At 43.0% G+C, this 23,970-nt stretch overlaps 1 protein-coding gene and 1 long non-coding RNA gene across 2 annotated transcripts in view; one reads left to right on the forward strand and one right to left on the reverse strand.

Moving 5' to 3' along the window:
- The window catches only part of LOC126870302 (uncharacterized), a 122,530-nt gene that overhangs the window by 17,332 nt on the left and 81,228 nt on the right, over nt 1–23,970 (reverse strand). The window lies entirely within an intron of this gene.
- Nucleotides 1,013–22,325, forward strand: LOC126870274 (dynein beta chain, ciliary). Its single transcript, XM_050627809.1, is given in 37 exon segments — nt 1,013–1,250; nt 1,360–1,592; nt 1,848–2,113; nt 2,320–2,726; nt 2,901–3,328; nt 3,622–3,863; nt 3,934–4,201; nt 4,583–5,126; nt 5,407–5,724; nt 5,989–6,343; nt 6,671–6,942; nt 7,004–7,384; nt 7,613–7,761; nt 8,048–8,077; nt 8,512–8,757; nt 9,060–9,591; nt 10,037–10,601; nt 11,137–11,653; nt 12,118–13,994; nt 14,103–14,464; nt 14,567–15,043; nt 15,301–15,565; nt 15,670–16,019; nt 16,081–16,343; nt 16,655–16,951; nt 17,015–17,184; nt 17,339–17,642; nt 17,708–18,177; nt 18,584–19,138; nt 19,425–19,725; nt 19,813–20,094; nt 20,267–20,568; nt 20,669–20,796; nt 20,885–21,099; nt 21,158–21,514; nt 21,586–21,738; nt 21,964–22,325. Coding segments are annotated over 37 exon segments (13,449 nt in total). The 3' UTR covers nt 22,294–22,325.

Genomic DNA, 23,970 nt, shown 5'->3' on the forward strand with positions numbered 1-23,970 from the left:
GAAGAAACAAAATTCGCAAGAAAAATACTAAATCTTCAAACGATAATTAAATACCACAATCGTTCGAAAAATTTTTCTAAACTGTATTATGTCACACAAGGAAACGTTCGATCGATTCATCCGTGGACGAGGAGCTTCAACATCCCAAATCAGTATCACTGATCGTCGACATACTTAAAAAGCTATTTGTCGTATTTTATCACCTGCATATTCTCCACAGTAAGCCACGTCGAAAGTGAAACGATCTCGCGTCAAAGTGCTCGATCGAAAGTTTACAACGAACGTAATCCGTGGACGCGAAACTCTGACTAACGTCCCCAGCGAGTACGAAAGAGTAAAATGGTACCTGCCAGTACGCGAAAGGCGGTATCGCGTGCGATGTCAGTCGTTCTCGAGAATATTCCGTGCGTCCCGTGACAATAGGTAGGCAACGAAGGCATAGGGTCGTCTAAAAGACACGAGCCTCCAATGCTAGAATGTAGTTTCGTTCGGTTCAGTCGGTGCCTGGTCTCTTGACCTGCTTGCACGACGGCCACCAAACGATTGGCATTTTTACCCCGCGTCCACCACTCCCCCTTTCGTGGTCACGTCAGCCTTTTACATATTTTCCATCCTTTGAGATACGCCAGCATTGTGTTACGCTTGCTTGGTCGCGTCACGAGAGTCCTAGCGTAGTTCTTTGAAGAGGAAATCCTGGTTGCCTGTTGTTGGAAGTTAAGCCAACGTTTTTTTTAAATTCTCACGTTTCGTACGATTTAATGTCTTTCGTAAATTAATTTCTCGATGATGAAGACGCGAATTAGCGAATAAAAGAGTAATATCTTACGTGAAGATTTCAAATCTACAGCTGAATTCCAATCGGATTAAAAATTTTTGACCTAAGTATATCAATTGAGAAAATAGTAAATGCAATAAATATAAAAATAACATCTTACGTTGAGATCTAAAATCCCGAATCTAAACGTATAAACTGAGAATCTAAATAACTTATGCGAAATTTGTATAAGCAGAAATGGCTACTCCCGATGGACCGGCGGATTTTCGTTTGGATTACATCGGTGTTTTCGTGCAGAAGTCGCTGAAACTGAAGCCGGAGAAGTGGGCCAGATTACTCCTCACGGAGGAATACAGAAACGCTGTGCTGGATTTTGTTGATAATCCTCTGCCAGCTGCTCTTTTTGTAGCTTTGACACCGAACGCGCAATTGGTGGCTTCAACCTCGTTCCCTATACCATGTCAGAGAACCAAAGGTGAGTACGATAATGAAAACTTTCCAAAATATCCGCCTAAGGCAAAATTTTGAAAATTGTATTCACGTTATATTCATATTCATCATGTTATATTTACATTCATATTCAGGTATTTACGCCGTGAAGATAGAACAGGCGCCATTACCCAAGGAGAAAGAAGTTTGTTCATCGATGCTGATATTAGGGGATCTGTCGTCTCGAGTTGTCGATCAATTAGCTACTTTGGTGGACAATTTATTCGCGCCCCTGTTGAGCAAAGCAGAGAATCACAAGGATTTGCCTGACGTCGCGATTCAGGACATCTGTAGACACGTTCATTCTCTTCGCGGTACTCTGTACCAAGTAAACTTTCTTTCTCTTCTGTAAAGATTTAGTTTTCATACGCGTGTTCTCAGTTTATACAGGGTGTCCCCGATTTAAAGATCAGAGATTCGGGAGCGTGCAGAATATCGATAAGATTAATTTATTTCTGTTTCATTTTGGAGAAAATCAGGAAGAAAGAACAAGGGACATGCTGTATATTTAGATTCGAAATGGTAGATTCAACAATGGTGTTGGCAGTACGAAATTGTACGAATGTTTTCCGTCGAAATACAGGTGAAAGGCCAGGTAAACGGCAGAACGGTGCTCCCAATGCCAGCCGGAATGGAGAGGGCAACGGAAGTGGAGAAGCTAGTGCGAACAGAAGGCCCCCAAGCTGTCGATCTGTATTTGAAGAGCGCCATCGAGGGTGTCGTGATAAAGTGGGCCTACTTGGTGAACGACGTTGTCACTCAGGAATCTGGCGCAGCTTTTGAGAATGGTCAAAATCCCACCCCCTATGTCGAGCTTGACTATTGGTCCACGAGACTAGCTAATTTAAGGTAAAGGATATCGAGTATCCATCTATGGCAACGTTTTCGTCGTTCCGGCATTTATTTATTTCTGATAAAAACGTCGAAAATAAGTATTTTTCCTATCAGACACGAAAAATGTAAGAAAGCTGAGCGGTAGGGTAACAATATTCTCCAAGTCTAACAAATTACAGTATCCAAAGGTTAATTATTATAGAAGAAGGATCGTTTTCCAGATATATCTACGATCAATTGCGAGAGGATCGCGTGAAGAAAATGGCGAGCATTTTGGAAACGACAGACAGCGCCTATTTCCCCTGCTTTCGCACCCTTTTCGATAACGTGGTATCCTCGATGGCAGAGGCGAAAGAGATATCTCTGTATCTATCTCCATTGGCCAAGTGTTTCAAAGCGGTCGAAGAGGTCGACTTCTCCGAGGCTAAGCCGCTAATGGCCACGCTGATACACTCGGTCGGATTAGCCTGGTCGAAATCTAGCTACTATCAGAGCTCCACCAAGGTGATCATCATGTTTCGACAGATTTCCAACCTGTTGATACAGGAGGCTCGTCGATTCCTCGACCCAACCTCCATTTTCCAGAGCGACGTTGACGAGGCTTTACAGCGTGTGCAAATATCTCGAGGTTAGAATCGATCAGAAGATCGTTCTCATCATTCGAGCACTATCTTTCTATGGCGATACCATTTCTTCAACTTCTAAGCCTCTTTTAATTTTACTTCTAACGTTGTTCCTAATTAATTTTTCGTCTCTTTCGGAGACTTTGTAGATCAAAAGCATTACACGCTCTTTCTTGCAGGCGTCTTGGAAGAGTTCAAACGACAATTCGAACTTAGGAAAGACATGCCAGCGATGAAACCCGATGCACCACCGTGGACCTTCAATTCCAGCGCCGTTTTCGCTCGCCTGGATGCTTTCTTGAAACGACTGAGCGACATCGAGTGGCTATTTAACACCGTGATGGAATTTTCCAAGCTGGAAAAGATAGAAATCGGCGGGATTCTCGGCCGATCCCTCAGCACCAGGATCGTCAACGTGTACAAAGAGTTCCAGCAGCTGTTCGTTTCTTTCACGGTGCGGGCAAACGACGCGCTCGAGCCAGACGACGAATCTTTCACCGTAGACTGTGCCAAGTTCAACGAGTCCATCACCGATCTCGATTGTAAATTGGCGGCTATTCTTTGCCAGGCTTTCGACGATTGCGGCAACCTCGAGAGCGTTTTCAAGGTACCGTATCTGGTAGATTTGGACAACTGTGGTAGGATAAGTGGCGGAAAAACGGGCCATTTTTCAAAAAACTACAATTCTTCTATCGATCTGCTTTCACAGTGTAATAAAACGAAGAATTCGAAATAAACAAATTCCAAAAATAACGATCTTCGAAATTTCCTCAGTTTCTAGATGCGACAGACGCATAACTTCAACATAAACATAAAAACAAATATATTTTATAACAAATAAAAATTAATTTTTGTACGATAATTTTAATAACTAAAATTCTTACAAGTTCTTCGTTTCAGTTGATAAATATCGTTGGAACGGTGCTAGACAGGCCAATGATAAGCAAACAGTTCGCAAATCGCTACACCAGAATTTTGGATCTATTGAACGTCGAGCTGACTGTAGTCGAAGTTCTGTTTAATCGTGGCACTAGAGGCGCTCTAATTAATCTTCCACCTTTAGCCGCGGCTCTGACATTTATCACCATGCTCAGACAACGCATCGATCTTCCCGTTCAATCTTTCAAAGCTATTCAACATCCGTAAGTTGTTTAAATAGAGATTTATATTTGATAGAACAATTTAATTACAAAATAATTATACCGATCATAGAATAGTGAACAGCGAAGAGGGCCAGAATATAGAAAAACGTTATGAAAGGCTTATCCAGATCTTTAAGGATAAGGAGACTGAATTGTTCACGGAATGGGCACGAACCGTACCTGACGCAGTCGATATTGGACTGAATCGCAATATTCTCTATCGCGAGAAGGATTCCACGTTACTGCTCAACTTTGATCCCCAGCTTTTGTGTGTTTTAAAGGAAGTGAACTATCTGAAGCAAATGTCTCGATCAGACATTCCCGAAGAGGCAATAAAGGTATCTATCCACTTGACGTTTTTCCTATGTATCCCTACACGTATACCACCACAGCAAAATTTAGGCAAAACCTGACTTAACTGCACAATGATATTGTTACAGCCGTTGCGTGTAACGCAGTGTAACGTGGCATAATAAAATTGCTATTTGGAAAAATTAAAGAATTGGCACGTGTAAAAGAGAAACATTTGAGAGCAGTTTTCGCTCTTTTCGCTGTCAATGTATAGATAAGACAGACTGTTAATTAGTAATTCATTCTTGCGATAATAATTGAAATCGATAAACATTTGGACGAACCGTGCAATTAATTGATAATACTACAAATAAAATTCGCCAATAAGTGTGACAAGTTAAGGTGGTTTAATAGTCTTCGATATGTAGGTGTCGGAAAACGTCGAAACGTTCCGAAAGTTCCGCACGCTGCTAGCAGCCACGGTGTGTTCGTACAACAACGTGTGCAAGACGACCAGGCGAGTGGAGTTGCAGCTGATCGAGAAGGAGATAACTAGGATCGATTCGTTGGTTTCTCGAGGAGAAACAGAATTATGCTGGAAGTCGGACGGCGTTCTGGAGTACATCGTGGAATTGGGTGAACTCGTGGAGGGGCTCTGGAAGCGAATCAAATCGACCCAGACGAACGCCGAGAAGATCAAAGCGGTGTTGGACGCCTGGACGAGGACGCCTCTCATCGAAAGGAAGGATCGTCGTAAGGACGCTTTATTGTCGTTCGACGAGCGGCCAGAAAAAGTATCAAGACGTTACGGCGAGGTCGAGAGGGCTGCCGAACAGATTCATTCGTTGTTGGAAGAGAACAGGCTGCTTTTTCAAGTTTCCGACGAAATGGAGGAACCGTGGCAAAAATACGTAGATTACATCGATAGGATCGTGATGGAGTCCCTTCGAAGGGCTGTAGGGTGTTCGTTAGGTGAATGGGCCTCTCCATATTTTTCGTACAATTATTGTTTCAGGCTTTCGTTGTGGTTTCTTTAAATTCTCAAATTATGAAATCTCTTCAAATTTCCTGTTTTAGTCGATTAATGGCAATCGGCGAATCAATGGTCTGCAATTCTTAGAGCTAAATAAACTTTTACGTACAGATTTTTTTATAATCGTTTCTTCTGTATTGTGATGATTCTATTTAAGTACGTTGCTTCTGATTCTGTTAACCATAAAAGAGATTTCTTTTTCCCTTTTATTCGTACCAGGGTATTTGGTAGACAATATGGATTCCAATGAAGAAACTGAGCCGCTGTTAGAAGCGAAGTTAGAACTCAGGGAACCAGATCTCTATTACGTGCCATCATTGGAACCCGACGATCCGGATGGATTGGACCAATTAATCTTGGCACTATTGAACGATATCATAGGGATGGCTGCACTGGTGCCACGATTAAAAAGAGATGCCATAGGATACAGCGAGGAACTAGAGGAAGATCCAGATATAAAGGGGATGAAAAATGAAATTATGAATAACGTTTCGACCGCGGTGGAGGAAGCTACCGAATTCTGCAGCAACTTCGAAGGTATAAATACCACGAAATACTAATCTAAATGCATAGAATTCGCGTAATGTGGAAAAAATACATAAAATATAGTAAAATGCAGGCTAATAGCTAATAACGATAATTTACTAATAGCAATACGCTTTGTACATCTTCAAACTTTCCACAAACGTATAAAAATCTACTGCCTACGAATTATAATAGAATCAACGAACATCAGAGGATGTTTCTACGCTTGGTCTACTCTATGATCCACCCTCGTTCTTTGTCGTCTTATTTTATCAGGATACGCCTATCTCTGGTTGGACGATAGAGACATGGTGATGCAACAGTTTCTCGAGTATAGCCGACAATTGACGATGGAGGAAATGGAGATGGTGGCCGTGCAGGATCCCAAGGGGCCGACACGGTCACCGCCGAAAATGGAGCAATTCCGCGAGCAAATCGACCTTTACGAGGGCCTCTATCTCGAGATCGAGGAAATGGAACCATCGAAAGTGTTTTGTGGCTGGTTCAGGGTAAACCTCAGACCCTTCAGACAGTCGGTGCTGAACATGGTCTGCAAATGGTCCAGCATGTTCAAGAGACATCTGGTCGATCGCGTTACCAGCAGCCTCTCGGATTTGGGATCGTTTATAAGGTGTTTTCTCTTACGAGTTACCATTCTTTATACGAGCAAACGAAGAACGATTTCAACTGTTTTGTAGATCGATAGCTATGTTGGCAATCACGATATTCGTTGCACGTTCGATAATCTCGGGCTACTTGCGCACTTGGCTACTTTGATTTGTCTCTATAGATCGTCCTCTTTCCTTCGATCAGACGTAGAAGGAACGTCTGGCTTTCATATTTTTCTGATATTGAAAAATTTCCCGAAAGAGTAAAAATGGTTACCTAGAGAGCCAATATAAGGAAAAAGGAAGGAGCTGCTTTTCGATGGATTCTTCAATGTATATTTTATTCATAGACGAGCAGACGAGGGTTTGCTCCAACCAATACAACCAGGTGACTACGTCGGACTCGTTAGCGTGATGGGTTATCTCTTGCAAGTGAAAGAAAGGCAACCGACTACGGATGAAATGTTCCAGCCGTTGGAAGAGACGATCGAATTGTTGAAATTTTACGATCAGGATATCCCAGAGGAAGTAAACGTTCTGCTTCAAGAACTGCCCGAGCAATGGTCCAATACGAAGAAACTGGCGCTTATGGTTAAACAGCAAGTGGCACCCCTGCAAGCAGGTACATACATCTACATTCGTAGATATTAGGACAGCTGCTAATTTTGTACGAAATAAAACAGGTGAAGTGTCCAGAATACGAGGACGAATCTCCGCGTTCGACACGACCATAACTCACTACCGCGAAGCTTTTCGGCGCTACAGCTTCTTCAAACACGATTGTTCGAATCCTTACGAACTGTTAGACGAAGGACACAAGGAGATTCTGATGTTGGAACGTCAAATGAAAGACATCCAAGAGTCTGCATCGTTGTTCGAAGTTATGGTGCCAGAATTCAAAGTGTTGAAGCAATGCAGAAGAGAGTTGAAGATGTTGAAGCAACTATGGGACTACGTGAATATCGTTAGAAGCTGTATAGAAGGATGGAAGACTACGCCTTGGAGAAAAATCGACGTAGAGAACATGGACATCGAGTGCAAGAAATTTTCCAAGGAGATACGAGGTTGGTGACACGATATTAACTCTACCGTGTTCTTTCAGTTGCATTTTTACCACGTTAAAAGATATCTCGTGTTTGTGCAAAATATAGAAAAATTGTTGTCGGCACGCCTGATTTTTTATTTCTATTTTGCGTTGAACGTTCTCTCGAAATATTAGAAACCCGTGTCGTTTGTTACTAAAACGAGTAAGCTGTCTTCAAACGTGTTTTTAATATACTAATTGCAATTAGCCCTGGACAAGGAAATGAGATCGTGGGACACTTTCGTATCATTGGAGGCAACCGTGAAGAATATGTTGACGTCCTTGAGGGCCGTAGCAGAACTCCAGAATCCAGCTATAAGGGAAAGACATTGGAGGCAATTAATGAATAGCACCAAGGTATCGGCGGAGGTTAAGAAACGAAGAATAGGTTTACGAAAAGGATAGAAAATGATTTAGATACGTTTTATATTACGTTTTACATGATATCCAATTTTTATGAAAGACTTTACATATATATATTTTTTGTAAGAATTTTTTATATCATTGTACATGAAAAAGTTTTTGATGAATTTTATACGAAAAATAGTTATACATAAGGATTCAGTTTAGCATATTTTTACAAAAGTTCACCAAGATGTTTAGAGTTAGTTGCACCGCTGTATATACGCTATCGGTGTTGCAGAAACTGGGCGACATGACTCCAGAAATGACCGTAAGTCCACTGTAAATACTGGCACTTTGTTCTCTAAATAATTATTTCCAAAATTTTTAAGCACGAATATTTAAACCACCGTCACGATTCATCAATAAATGCATTATTAGTTACTCATCAGTGCATGTATCACGTATGTATGTGATCAAATAATTTGTACCATATTTTTATCATCGTTTTTCGTTCGTTCTATGTACCAGTCACTGTATATATTTCATCGAATAAATTGATTTTGCATTCGAAACGTTTAATTCTTCGTACACCTGGCTTTACGTTTATTTCTTCAAATTGTTCGTCAATGCTCACATTAAATTTCAAATACATTCGCTATAATATATAATGTTAAACCATACATGATTCATAATGATACACGATATTCATAATTATAATGCTACGTATTTAGAGACATAGCCGGTAAAGACGAATGCGTTTAGGTACGATTCGTTATGGACGAGTCTACCACGTTGGCCGATCTTCTGGAGCTAAATCTTCACGAGTGCGAGGAAGAAGTGAAGAACATCGTGGACAAAGCCGTGAAAGAAATGTCTATGGAAAAGTACATGAGAGAATTGAACGCCACCTGGTCGAAAATGGAATTCGAGAAAGAAATTCACGCTAGAACTGGCGCTACCCTAATAAGAGCCAGCGAGGAATTGATCGAAACGTTGGAAGAGAACCAGGTACTTTCTACACGGATCGCTTGTTACGCACTCGAGCACGAATGTTGCAAGAATCGCAGAAATTTAGTGACTTTTGAACAAATTACAGAACCGATTTTTATCGCAGTCGTCAGTTAGATTTGCACAATGTGATTCGTTTTACGTAGATTAAACCAGCAGAAATCGTACTTGGTGAAAATTTAAAGAGACTCAAGCGATTCGACGATGAGAGTTTGGAAAGATATTATAGCGAGTCAAGGCACAGTGCGATCGATTTTGGAGAAAATCGACTCGATTAGGGCCACCTTGTTTGCTTTTCATAGGTCCAGCTACAAAACCTTATCACTTCGAAGTTCATCGCCCACTTCCTAGAAGAAGTCTCCAGCTGGCAACGAAAGCTGAGCATCGCCGATCAAGTTACTACAATCTGGTTCGAGGTGCAACGAACCTGGATGCACCTCGAGAGCATCTTCACCTCCTCGGAAGATATAAGAAGACAATTGCCAGTGGATGCCGAGAGGTTCGATCGAATCGACAAGGAATTCAAGCAAATGACAGAGGAACTAGCGAAGACGCCAAACGTTGTGCAAGCAACGAACAGAGAAGGCCTGGTGTCTTCTCTCGATATCCTCCAAAAGGAATTGGTTCTCTGCGAGAAAGCCTTGGCAGAATATTTGGAAACGAAGCGTCTCGCGTTCCCGAGATTCTACTTCGTTTCGTCCAGCGATCTGTTGGATATTTTGTCGAATGGAAATCAGCCGGAGATCGTGGCCAAGCATCTGACAAAACTATTCGACTCCATGGCTCGATTGAAATTCGATGACGCGGCTGCTGGCTCGCCAAAACGCGTATTGGGTAAGTCGACCTCTGCAAGGAATAAAAGTTTATTTTTCGGAAATTCTTCGTCTGAGAAACGTACTGTAATATAAATTATATTATAAATTGTAAAGAGACTTTAAGTACATATTCATTCAACTCCACGTTCCTTCATAGATCCATATGTTGGGAGATACTATTACCATAGAACGATAGCCGTGAAGCTTTTTGCCTCAAAAAATTTCGTCTGTAACTCTAAGCGTACCACTGATCTTCTCTGCACGTATCACGTGCGACTAAATATTTTTATAGTAACAAACCTTTATTAGTTTGTGCTGTGTAAAAGTCTCGTATCTTTCGAACACATGGACTGCCACGCAACTATTATATATTTCGCCCTGGGAGCCGTGACAAATTAAAATATACTACGCCAAAACGTTTAATTCTTCATACATTTTATGCAATGAAATACTCCTGTTTCAAGGTATGTTCGCGAAAGATGGAGAGTACGTGGAATTCGCAAACTGCGAGATGAGCTGCGAGGGCGCAGTGGAGGCGTGGTTAAATCGTCTGCAACAAGCGATGAGAGTCACAATAAGATACTATTTCAGCGAGGCTGTGATAACTTACGAGGAGAAGTCCCGAGAACAATGGCTGTTCGACTATCCAGCTCAAGTTTCTCTCTGTGGAACACAAATTTGGTGGACGACTGAGGTGAACATCGCGTTCGCCAGACTGGAAGAGGGTTACGATAATTCTCTGAAAGACTATCTAAAGAAACAGATCTCTCAATTAAGTACACTGATCACGCTATTGATCGGAGAGCTAACGAAACAGGAGAGACAAAAGGTGATGACGATCTGCACTATCGATGTACATTCTCGAGACGTGGTGGCGAAGCTAGTGCAGTCCAAGGTGGAGACGTCGCAGGCGTTCCAATGGCAGAGTCAACTTCGCCATCGTTGGGACGAAAAGGAGAAGGATTGCTTTGCTAATATTTGCGACGCGCAGTTTAAATACTCTCACGAATACTTGGGAAATACTCCCAGGTCCGATGGTTCTTCGTCTCCTCTCCTTTGCATCTCTGTTAATTTTCGCAGTAGGGATTATGGAATCTAGCGACTGGTTCATTGATACTTGCGTTAAAATATTGCTCGTTACTGTTCTTTATACGCTTCATATTTTACTCGTCGTTTGAATTTTCAATTCCTTGGATAAAATCAATTTTTCTTTATTCATCTTTAACTGAGTAATCATAGAAGTGTCTCGTCAAAGATCGATTCAGTTAATAGGCTAATATTTTCCCATAAACGCTACGAAAAGTATCATAAATGATTAAAAAAAAAACAACGGTGCCTGAGAAGCTCGACTTGATCGTCTCCACATTTCTTTTTTAATCTTTTAATTAGATACATAATTGTACGATTAGTATCTATACTTTTCAATTTACGGAGAAGATCGACGTGGCTTCTCAACAGTCCAAATAGTAACCGGACTGTAATAACACGAGAATTAATAGTTATAATTAGATAGGATTCCTTAAAAGTTTCCTAATTCTCACTAAATCATTTCTCTTCTATGCAGATTGGTCATAACACCGTTGACGGATAGATGTTACATAACCCTGACCCAATCTCTTCATTTAATAATGGGTGGTGGACCAGCAGGCCCAGCGGGCACTGGAAAAACCGAAACCACCAAAGATCTAGGCAGAGCTCTCGGCATAATGGTCTACGTGTTCAACTGTTCCGAGCAGATGGACTACAAATCCTGCGGTAACATCTATAAAGGATTAGCTCAAACTGGCGCCTGGGGTTGTTTCGACGAGTTCAACCGAATCACGGTCGAAGTACTCTCCGTAGTAGCTGTCCAAGTGAAATCGATTCAGGACGCCATTCGAGATAAGAAAGAGAAATTCAACTTCATGGGAGAAATAATCGGCCTCGAACCAACGGTTGGTATATTCATCACGATGAATCCAGGTTACGCAGGACGAACAGAATTACCGGAGAATTTAAAAGCCTTGTTTCGACCGTGTGCCATGGTAGTCCCCGATTTTGAACTCATCTGCGAGATTATGTTAGTGGCAGAGGGATTCCAGGTAGGAATCATGGTTTTGTATGTTATATTAAATAAATTCGTGTACGCGTGTATCAAAGCTACGTCTATACTTTGATCTATGCACCTTTTGTATTATTTCACGCGTATTTTGATTCGTGTGATTCCTACAACTACGAACTTTGGTTAAGCTACGAATTTCCGCAAGGAAAATACGATTATGCAACATCTCCATGTTACAGATACAAAAATGAATATTAGTACCGCTCCCATTAACAAAATTTATTCGAATACACGTGTACACGTACATTAACGTGGTCTACTTCAAAAGTTTTAAAAATCTTTGAAAGGTCTCTTAGAAGATATTTCTTACACGAAGGAGAATTTTTAAATTGTTATCTTTCCAACTCTGCATATACTTCCCCTGTCCTTCTACCGTCTCACCGGTCATCCTCTAATCTTTCTATAATATTAAAAACATACGAAATAGGGTTCTCGAAATTACAGGATGCGAGAGTTCTAGCGAGAAAGTTCATTACGCTGTATACTCTATGCAAGGAGTTGTTATCAAAGCAGGACCATTATGACTGGGGACTGCGCGCGATAAAGTCGGTCCTCGTAGTCGCCGGAAGTCTGAAGAGGGGAGACCCCGGCAGACCGGAGGAAGAAGTGCTCATGAGAGCTCTTCGAGACTTCAACATTCCCAAAGTGGTTTCCGACGATCTGCCTGTGTTTATGGGTTTGATAGCCGACCTGTTCCCCGCCTTGGACGTTCCCAGAAAACGCGACGTGGAATTCGAGAAGATGGTTAAACAGGCAGCAGCTGATTTGATGCTGCAACCAGAAGACGGCTTCATCCTCAAAGTCGTTCAGTTGGAGGAACTATTAGAAGTACGGCACTCGGTTTTCATCGTGGGAACTGCAGGATCCGGAAAGACTCAAGTTTGGAAGTCGTTGTTTAGAACATATCAGAACATGAAGAGAAAGCCTGTATACAACGATTTGAATCCGAAAGCTGTGACGAATGACGAATTATTTGGAATAATTAATCCAGCGACCAGAGAATGGAAGGATGGCTTGTTCTCGGTTATTATGAGAGAACAGGCTAACTTAGGCGGAGAGAATCCTAAGTGGATAGTTTTAGATGGCGATATCGATCCCATGTGGATCGAGTCATTGAACACTGTCATGGACGATAACAAGGTTCTGACTTTAGCTAGTAACGAGAGAATAGCTCTGACTCCTGTGATGAGGCTGCTCTTCGAGATCTCTAATTTGAGAACTGCTACTCCAGCTACCGTATCCAGAGCGGGGATTTTGTATATCAATCCTCAGGATCTAGGCTGGAATCCTTACGTCACGAGCTGGGTGGAGAAAAGAACGTCGCCAATTGAAAAATCCAATTTGGTTATGTTATTTGACAAGTACATCCCTGCTTGCTTGGAAACGTTAAGAACAAGATTCAAAAAGATAACACCGATCGCAGATATGGCGCACGTACAGATGCTATGTCATCTTCTTCACTGTCTTCTCAAGCCAGAATTAACCTCCGCTGATTTTTTGAAGGAACATTATGAACTCTACTTTGTTTTCGCTGCCGTTTGGGCTTTTGGTTCCTCGATGTTCCAAGATCAAACGATAGATTATCGCGTGGAATTTAGTAAGTGGTGGATAAATGAATTTAAACAGATTAAGTTTCCCTCGCAAGGCACCGTGTTTGATTATTATATAGACTCTGAGACAAAGAACTTCGTTCCGTGGTCTCAGCGTTTGCCAAAGTTCGAATTGGACCCTGAACTGCCTCTGCAAGCTGTTTTGGTATACACTGCGGAGTCTATTCGAATTAGGTACTTCTTAGATTTATTAATGGCCGAGAAACATCCAGTGATGTTAGTTGGAACAGCTGGTTGCGGGAAGACTGTTCTCGTAGCAGAGAAACTTCTACAGTTACCTGAAAATTACACAGTATCCAATGTACCCTTTAATTTTTACACTTCTTCGGAGATGCTGCAGAAGATTCTGGAGAAGTCTCTGGAGAAGAAAGCTGGTAGAAATTACGGCCCACCTGGGAATAAAGCCTTGGTGTATTTCATCGATGATTTGAATATGCCAGAAGTTGACGCTTATGGAACCGTCCAACCGCATACTTTGATCCGTCAGCATTTGGATTACGGTCACTGGTACGATAGAACGAAGCTAACTCTGAAAGATATTCACAACTGTCAATACGTTAGCTGTATGAATCCTACGGCTGGATCTTTCACCGTCAATCCTAGACTGCAGAGACACTTTTCCGTGTTTGCTGTCAGTTTTCCTAACAGCGATTCGTTGACGACTATTTATTCGTCTATCTTGAGGCAGCATTTGTCCAACATCGAACACAGGTAAGCTTCGAAAATAAATTATTGTATGAAGCGAAGCAGTACAAGAAAATGAAACACCTAAGTATCTTCGTTGTTCGATCATTGTATGATAATTAATGCATTTCATAGGTTTCCCATTTCTGTCGTCGAAATGTGTAACAGCATTGTTCAAGCGTCGATTCAGCTCCATCATCGTTGCGCTCAAATGTTCCTCCCAACAGCAGTGAAATTCCATTATATCTTCAATCTTCGTGACTTGTCAAACTGCTTTCAAGGATTATTATTCAGTGGGAACGAGTGTCTACAGTCTTCTATAGACTTAATCAGATTATGGCTCCACGAGACGCATCGCGTTTACGGAGATAAGCTTACAGATGAAAAGGACATAGAGAGCTTTTCTAAACTACAATTGGATATTTTGAAGAAGAACGTGGAGGAAATTGACGAGGGCGCCATTTTGGAGAAGCCTAATATCTACTGTCATTTTGCAGGTGCGCAAATGCTTGGAAATATTTCGCTAAAAATAGCGTACCACTTGGATCTCAAACACGCCACGAGAAAGAAAAAGTTGAATAAATTTGTTATATTGCAAGGTGGAGTCGGAGAGCCAAAGTACATGCCGGTGAAGGACTGGGCAACTCTGCATCGATTGCTATCGGAAGCAATGGTCAGCTACAACGATCTGGTAGCTGCTATGAATCTGGTGCTGTTCGAGGACGCCATGATGCACGTGTGCCGGATAAACAGGATCTTGGAGTCGCCTCGAGGCAGCGCTCTCCTCGTCGGTGTGGGAGGTTCTGGCAAACAAAGCTTGTCACGATTGGCTGCTTTCATAAGCTCGCTGGAGGTATTCCAAATTCAGTTGAAGAAGGGTTATGGAATCGTCGATCTAAAATTGGAGCTCGCTGTTCTGTATAACAAGTCGGGTTTGAAGAATCTGGGCATCGTGTTTTTGATGACCGACGCTCAAGTGGCGAACGAACAATTCCTCGTGCTGATCAACGACATGCTTGCTTCTGGCGAGGTTCCAGATCTCTTCGCCGAGGACGAAGTGGAGAACATAATAGCAGGTCGATGAATATTTCAGGTTGTTTGTTTTTTCTTCCGGAACAAGGATCATCAACTTCAAAATCCCTGTGATTCAACTCGTTCCTTTTTTCTCTTTTTTTTTTTCTTTAAACCACTCCAAATTAATTTCTATTCGAAACACGATGCCTAAGTCATTCGTTTACTTTTATCTTTTTACAATAAGGATTATCACGTACATAAAATTCGTACGATTTAATTCGCTAAAGTATTTTTCGACGATCGATATACTCGGTCGCAGGAGTTCGTAACGAGGTGAAGGGCGCTGGTATGTTAGATACCCGCGAGAATTGTTGGAAGTTCTTCATCGACCGGGTGCGCCGCCAGCTTCGGATAGTTCTCTGCTTCTCCCCTGTCGGATCCACTTTAAGGATTCGCTCGAGGAAATTCCCGGCCATAATAAATTGCACGGCGATAAACTGGTTCCACGAATGGCCGCAAGAAGCTTTGATGTCTGTGTCGAAGAGGTTTCTGCAGGAGTTAGACGAACTTCCGGAAAATTACAGGTAGAGCGGAGAATATCGATCGGGACGCCCCTGAAACGCGTGGTACGCGCCTTCAATAGCGGAGAGGATGCTGAGCAATAAATATACGGATGCTTTCGATGCAGGGAGGCTGCGGCGAAATTTATGGCCCACGCTCACACGACCGTCAACGCAGCCAGCAGACATTATTTGGCCAGCGAGCGCCGATACAACTATACCACACCAAAGTCCTTTCTCGAGCAGATCAGTTTGTACACTAGATTGTTGAAAACGAAGGCTTGCGAGCTTCGTGGTCGAGTAGCTAGGCTGGAGAACGGTTTGGAAAAGCTACGTTCGACTGCGGTACAGGTGGATAAATTGAAAGAGAAACTGGCGATGCAAGAGGTAGAATTGCAACAGAAGAACGACGCAGCCGATGCTCTGATCGCCATTGTTGGTATCGAGACGGACAAAGTACAAAAGGAGAAGGCTATAGGTAAATCCTTTAGGTAAACCAGTACCTTTTGCTCGTATTTCACGTTTTGTGTTTCCTATAGCGGACGAGGAAGAGTCGAAGGTTGCTATAATAGCTGAAGAGGTATCGAAGAAACAGAGGGACTGCGAAGTGGACTTGATGAAGGCAGAACCGGCTCTCTTGGCTGCCCAAGAGGCTCTGAATACACTGAACAAGGCGAATCTGACGGAATTGAAGTCGTTTGGTTCGCCACCAGGTGCTGTAACGAACGTAACTGCCGCTGTGATGGTTCTCTTGGCTCCAGCTGGGAAAATACCCAAGGACAGGAGCTGGAAGGCTGCCAAGGTACTTGGAACAAGGTCATCGCTAGTCCGTGCTCGACCGTACACCTAAGCTGGATAGTTATAAACGCATAGAACGGACTATAGTATCAAGATTTCTCAAAATCTTTTGGCCGGAAATCTTTAGTCCACCATCACCGCTGTCTTTTTCTGTATTATTTTTGCATATTCCTTTGAAAACTTACTTTCCGAGCTAATTTGCCTCGAGAGAAGTTCAGAAATATGCGAGAAGATCACGAAGGAAAAAAATCACTGCGAGTTTTAGCGAATTATATCACTCTGCGTGAGATTGTTTCATCCGCGTTGTTTCTTCAGATCATGATGGCGAAGGTCGACACGTTCTTGGACTCCCTAATCAACTACGACAAAGAAAATATACATCCGGAAGTAATCAAGGCGATCCAACCGTATCTAAAAGACTCCGAATTCGAGCCAGAATTCGTGAGATCGAAATCAGCGGCAGCTGCGGGTCTCTGTGCCTGGGTGATCAACATTATCAAGTTTTACGAGGTGTTCTGCGACGTGGAGCCAAAGAGGAAAGCGTTGGCACAGGCGAACGCAGATTTGGCCGCTGCTCAGGAGAAGTTAAGCGTGATCAAACGCAAAGTTGTTGTACGTAAACTCTGTTAAACGTGATTCCGAACAAGTTTAGTTAGAGTGCTGTTTCTGGAACAGTCGTTGGAAGAGCAATTGGCGAAGCTGACGGCGGACTTCGAGCAGGCAACGTCCGAGAAGCTCAAGTGTCAACAAGAGGCGGATGCGACCAACGCTACGATTGCTCTGGCTAACAGATTGGTCGGTGGGTTGGCCTCGGAAAATATACGATGGGCAGATTCCGTAGCCAAGTATGTGCAAAATTATAGCCATATATGGCTAATTTAACAAATTCTAAAAGTTTCAAGGGCTTGGTAATACCCAAGGCGTATGTCTAATTTTCTGTAGACGTCTTAACACTTACGAACACTATTATACAGATCCTTTAAAGAAAAAATTCTAAAGTTTCATGCAACAAACGTCCACCCTACCCGGTGACGTTCTCCTGGTGACATCGTTCATATCTTACGTGGGATGTTTCACGAAACAATTTCGCCAGGATCTGCTACACAAGCAATGGCTACCGTTTTTACGTAACGTAGAACCGACGGTTCCAATCACGGAGGGGCTGGACCCTCTGTCGTTACTGACGAACGACACACAGATAGCCAAGTGGAACAACGAAGGACTTCCAAACGATAGAATGTCGACGGAAAACGCAACTATTCTGACGAGTTCCGACCGATGGCCCTTAATGATCGACCCTCAGGTATAGGTCTATCTGTCACGAGGTCGCCTAACGTCACTCGGATCTCCATCATTATTTTTCCTTAGCTGCAGGGAATTAAATGGATCAAGCAGAAATACGGGGAGGAACTTCGTGTCATTAGGCTCGGGCAGAAGGGTTACTTGGATGTCATCGAGCAATGTCTAGCAACCGGGTCGACCGTGCTCGTCGAGAACATCGGCGAAACGGTCGATCCGGTGTTGGATCCACTGTTAGGCAGAAACTTGATTAAGAAGGGTCGGGCGATTAAGATCGGCGACAAGGAGGTCGAATACAATCCGCTGTTCAGATTATTATTGCACACGAAGCTGGCTAATCCCCATTACAAGCCCGAGATGCAGGCTCAAACTACTCTAATTAATTTCACGGTAACGAGGGACGGTCTCGAGGATCAATTACTAGCGGAGGTAGTGAAAGCCGAGCGACCGGATCTCGAGGAGCTGAAGGCTGAGCTCACCAGACAGCAGAACGATTTCAAGATTACGCTCAACAGTTTGGAAGATTCCCTTTTATCGAGGTACGTTGCTCGTTCGATCTTTCACAACAATTTCCATTTCCTTTGCTCTCAGCGTCAGTGTTTCCCAACCTTTTCTCAGGCATCACTCCCTTTCGTATTACCCAGATAACCCGAGACCCTCCCTTCTATGTAATTATGTACCAAGATTACCGATAAAAACGCGATAAGTATATTTTTATCGATTACTTTGTTTCACTGTCGTTTTACGATTAAAAAGGAAACATTATCGTCTATTCCCCCCTTCTGATCTTCTTATAGAAAGTGGTACACAGGTTGGGAACTCGAATTCTATAGTTAGCCCCTCTATCCTCTTGTTTTCGTCTTGTTTCTCAGCGAATTTCAAAGGATTTATAGCGATGGAAATACAATTCGATTTGATACGATAAAATAACAATTTCGTGGACAGATTGTCTTCAGCGGGCAGCAACGTTTTAGAGGACACGTCGTTGGTGGAAAATCTGGAGACGACGAAGAGAACCGCGGCAGAAATCGAGTCGAAGGTGACGGAAGCCCGCGGCACAAGCCGTGAGATCGACGCCGCGAGAGAATTGTATCGACCAGCGGCAGCCAGAGCTTCTCTCCTCTACTTCATCCTGAACGATCTGAACACCATCAATCCAATCTATCAATTTTCCTTGAAAGCTTTCAGCGTGGTGTTTCAAAAAGCCATCTCGAAGGCCGATCCCGCCCCAGACGTGTCCGCGAGAGTGAAGAATCTGATCGAGTGCATCACCTATTCCGTGTTCATGTACACTAGCAGAGGGTTGTTCGAGTGCGACAAACTGATCTTCGCGTCGCAGATGGCGTTTCAGATACTACTCGCTAGGAACGAGGTGACTGCAGCAGAGTTGGACTTCCTCTTACGGTTCCCCATCACGCCGCACGTTACATCCCCCGTTGATTTCCTTTCCAATATCAGCTGGGGTGGAATTAGGAGTCTCGCTAGCAGAGAAGAATTTCGGTAATCGAAATTTCACGTACTCTTTTATCTTAAATCGTCCGTAACAGGTTAAAAATCGTAATGATGCAAGTAAAAATTAGGAGAATTTAGACTTCATCGGAAATTCCAACTTTTGAACGAGCAGTGTTAGCGATTTAGTTCCATTTGATTGGTGGCGTTATAGCTTTATTTTTATTTTTATTTTGTAATAAAGTAATACGATAGCGTAATAATAAACGAAAGTCAAAATATTGAGAATTTGGAAATATCGTTACTGGTTGCGTACGGTGATGTTTCTTTTGCGCAGCAATTTAGACAGAGACATAGAGACTTCGGCAAAGAGATGGAAAAAATTGGTAGAATGCGAATGTCCGGAACGAGAGAAATTCCCGCAAGAATGGAAGAACAAAACGACTATTCAGCGTCTGTGCATGCTCAGGGCACTGCGACCCGATAGAATGACCTACGCAATCGCAGCATTCATCGAAGAGAAGCTTGGTCCAAGGTATATCGAAGGTAGAACCGTCGAGTTCGCAAAATCTTACGAAGAAACCAGCCCTTCTACGCCCATCTTCTTTATCCTTTCTCCTGGCGTGAATCCTTTGAAGGTAACGGAACATTTCCGGAATGAACAAAAGCATTCACCTTGTCCCACAACTTTCACCTGGCAGACCTATGAATTTTCATTTAATCAGGATGTAGAGGACCTGGGTCGTCGCTTGGGTTACACGTTGGATAATCAAAATTTCCACAACGTGTCGCTGGGTCAGGGACAGGAATCCGTTGCAGAAGAAGCTATGGACGTGGCCGCGAAGAACGGTCATTGGGTGATTTTGCAGAATATTCATTTGGTGAAGAAATGGCTGCCATTGTTGGAAAAGAAATTAGAAATGGCGGCAGAGGGCTCGCATGAGAATTACAGGGTGTTCATGAGCGCGGAACCAGCTAGTACACCAGCAGGACACATCATTCCTCAAGTAACATTTTATGCTTAATATCGTTGTGTCCTCGAGCACGAACATATGGTCGTAGGAGATAAAGTTCGAGAGCGTATAAAAAGCTGCAAGTTCACCGAGTTTTCGGCTCGAAACACAACGATATGGAATTTGATGCTGTAAAACACTAAGAGGTTAATGAAAGATTAATTAGGGGATCCTCGAGTCGTCCATTAAGATTACGAACGAACCACCCACGGGGATGCAGGCGAATCTGCACAAAGCTCTGGACAATTTCACCCAAGAGACGTTGGAGATGTGCAGCAAGGAGGCAGAGTTCAAGGCCATTCTATTTTCCCTCTGTTACTTCCACGCGGTGGTCGCGGAGCGCCGGAAATTCGGCCCACAGGGCTGGAATAAAATCTATCCCTTCAACGTAGGCGATCTTCACATCAGTGTCAGCGTGTTGTACAATTATTTGGAAGCTACGTCGAAGGTGCCTTGGGAGGATTTGAGGTCCGTCTCGATTTCTTTCGTTATTTTTCAGCAGATTGAACAATTCTAACCGGTCGCTTGTCACATTCTTTTCACAACGCACTCGTGCACATTCGTAAAGGTATCTTTTCGGCGAAATTATGTACGGCGGACATATAACCGACGACTGGGACAGAAGGCTGTGTGTCTCCTATCTCGAGGAATTAATGCAACCCGAATTGGTCGACGGAGAGTTGCACTTAGCGCCAGGTAACAAGTTTCTCGTTAGAGTTCGAGCATTTTTATCGATGGTTCTTCTCGTAATTGGAGAGCAATTAACGATTTAAATATTACAAAGGATTCCCAGCGCCACCGAATACAGATTTAGCCGGTTACCATGCCTACATCGACGAAGCGATGCCTGCAGAATCACCCTATTTGTACGGTCTACACCCAAATGCTGAAATAGGTTTCTTAACGATGACTGCGGAGAATCTCTTTAAAACCGTCTTTGAGATGCAACCGAGGGACGCGGGTAGCTCTGGAGGACAAACAGTGACCAGGGAAGAAAAGGTAGTCGTTTAATCTGTTCCATATTAACCATCAGACGATAACTTCGCTGTGTTGAAAGGTGAAGCAAATACTGGACGAAATAATGGAGAAACTTCCAGAGGAGTTCAACATGGCCGAAATAATGGGCAAAGTGGAAGAAAGGACTCCGTACGTGATCGTAGCATTCCAAGAGTGCGAACGAATGAATCATCTGACCACGGAAATAAAACGGTCGTTGCGCGAACTGGATTTAGGCCTGAAGGGAGAGCTAACGATCACTTCAGATATGGAGGACTTGGAAAACGCGTTGTTCCTTGACCAAGTGCCACCTGTTTGGGCTCAAAGGGCTTATCCGTCTTTATTAGGACTGGCAGCTTGGTTCGTCGACCTGCTACTACGGATCAGAGAATTGGAAACGTGGTCCACTGACTTTGTCGTAAGATAGGGAAATAAAAGGATAACCGATACGTTAAAGTTACCGTTATTACGAGTGAATTATCGTTTCAGTTGCCACCATCGGTCTGGTTGGCCGGATTCTTCAATCCTCAGTCGTTGCTCACGGCCATCATGCAATCGACAGCTAGGAGACAGGAACTTCCGCTTGATAAAATGTGTTTGCAATGCGACGTGACGAAGAAAAACAAGGAGGAGTTCACGTGCGTGAATTTCATCTTATTTATTTGGAATTTAGAATTACCAATGAATTAAGTTGGTTGATCTGATCGTTTCAAGGCACAAATTTTTAATACATTAAATTATTTAACCGTTCTTCGTAAAAAACGACTGAAGAAAAAAGGAAAGGAAACTGAACGAGATCGTTGCACGGACAATTATGTTTAAAATTGCTTATTTCAAGTTCTTCGTCATTTTACCACCCTTCCGAAGGGTCAACGTTGACTGTTGTCTTTTTTATATATCAGGGCAGCTCCCAGAGACGGTGCATATATTCATGGGATATTTATGGAGGGAGCACGATGGGACGTGCAGTCTGGCATTTTAGTCGATTCGAAACCGAAAGAACTGTTTCCTGTGATGCCGGTGATCAACGTAAGAGCGATTACACAAGATAAACAGGACTTGAGGAATATGTACGAGTGCCCTGTTTATAAAACGAGAACTCGAGGACCTACCTACGTGTGGACTTTCAATTTGAAGACCAAAGATAAGGCTGCAAAGTGGACGTTGGCAGGTGTAGCGTTGTTGCTTCAAACCTGAATACTTGTAAGATACCGATGACGAGAGTTTCTACGAATAAATAATTAGAACAGTAGAGAGTGAATAAAATTTACGATGTAGATTTTAGTAGAAGATTTTAATAGAGGCGCGTAAAAAGGGAACCCCAAACAGCGATTCATTCCCATAAATACCAGGCCGGGCAATTGCGGCGAAGAAAGGAGAGAATAATTCGAGCGTGAATCTCGAAGGACCTATCGAACGAAGCAGGATATCACGGGATGGGCTAATCGGCCGAGAGTTAATAAACCGTAAGACGATAGAAAATCGACGCGGTGGATCGTTCGGTTTCCGTTTCGTTCGAGGGACAAAGTATTCCGTGATCCGTGGAAGAGGAAGAAATTATCCGTTATTCGGCGAAACAAAAGGTCCCTCGAAGGTTTGCCCTTCGAAAGGATCGATACTCGCGGCTCCAGAGACAAAACAGGACCGTGTACGAAACGTTGGTCAATTTAATATACGAGGCAGAAAAGAGGGAGCGAAGGGTCGGAGAAAGAAAAAGGAAGGGAAAACGGCATGGAGCGAGCCTTGTAAAGGTGAAAACGCATAGAGGATACAAGGTTTGCCCACCTCGGGGACATAAAAGCTTTCAGATTGCGGCACGGGATCAAAATTGTATCGTGTTAGCGAGAGAAATTAGATTTCCTTTCCGCGGGAACGTCGAACCGCGCGCAAGCAGAAACGATCTCTTTCTTCCGCGAGCGGAGAATGGAATCCTATCAAATATGCAGAGGTTATTAGCTCTCGAAGGAGAACGGAAAAATGTTTACCCTCCAACTTTCCCCAGGTTCCACCGTTTCTGGCTGGATTTTATCCAGCCTTTCGTCAAGCCTCCCTTTAAAACACAGGGACGATAAACTCTTGTTGATCAACTTGTTAACTAATGCAGGCGCGTCGCTTGTCTCCAACCGTTTCTTTCTCCGGGAACTGTGGATTCTTTAATGCGGCAAGTTTCCTTTGAAAGTCTGCTCTTTCGAAGATAACGAGCTACGTTTTAAAGTTCCTGTTTAAAGTACCAAATTTTCATCCGCTTCACAGTCCCGCCTCATAAACTTTTTATAAGGGCTGATCAGAAACTAAGGTTCCCTCGGTAATAGTCCCTCGTATGTTAATTTAGCTTTCTTGTTCGTAGAAATTATTTGTGTCTCAAAGCGTTTAACGAGTACAACTCGAATCGTCGATTATTTATTTCCAGTACTTTCTAACGACGACGTAGCTTGAGACACGGTCCCGTATATAGGTTCTTAAGAAACGGTTGAATATCTTTGATCGAATGAAGAGGAATACGTAGTTTCTTCGAACAGGAAATTCTTTCGAAATAAGAGACAGTACGCTCTAATTAAGAAAAGCAAAATTAGTTTACACCGGTTGCACGATATACGTCGTACTATTTCTCGAAAGATATAAATTCAAGTAGTTGTACTCGTGTTTCGATCTATGCTATAATAAATTTTATACGAGTGCACCGAGAATAAATTCTACTTGTAGGACGTATCAACGTTATAAACGTTTGTTTAACCCGATACAAAAGTAAAGTTGAAGTCCGATGGTGCGTGTCCCGCGCAGAGTCAACTCACGAATCCCATCGAACCAAAGGGAGAGAGGAAAAAAGTGTCGGTCCCTTGCAGAGAGGTCGGTGATTGGCTGCCAAACACCCTC

The sequence above is a fragment of the Bombus huntii genome, chromosome 10, assembly GCF_024542735.1.
Source record: "Bombus huntii isolate Logan2020A chromosome 10, iyBomHunt1.1, whole genome shotgun sequence".
NCBI classification, from domain to species: Eukaryota; Metazoa; Arthropoda; class Insecta; order Hymenoptera; family Apidae; genus Bombus; species Bombus huntii.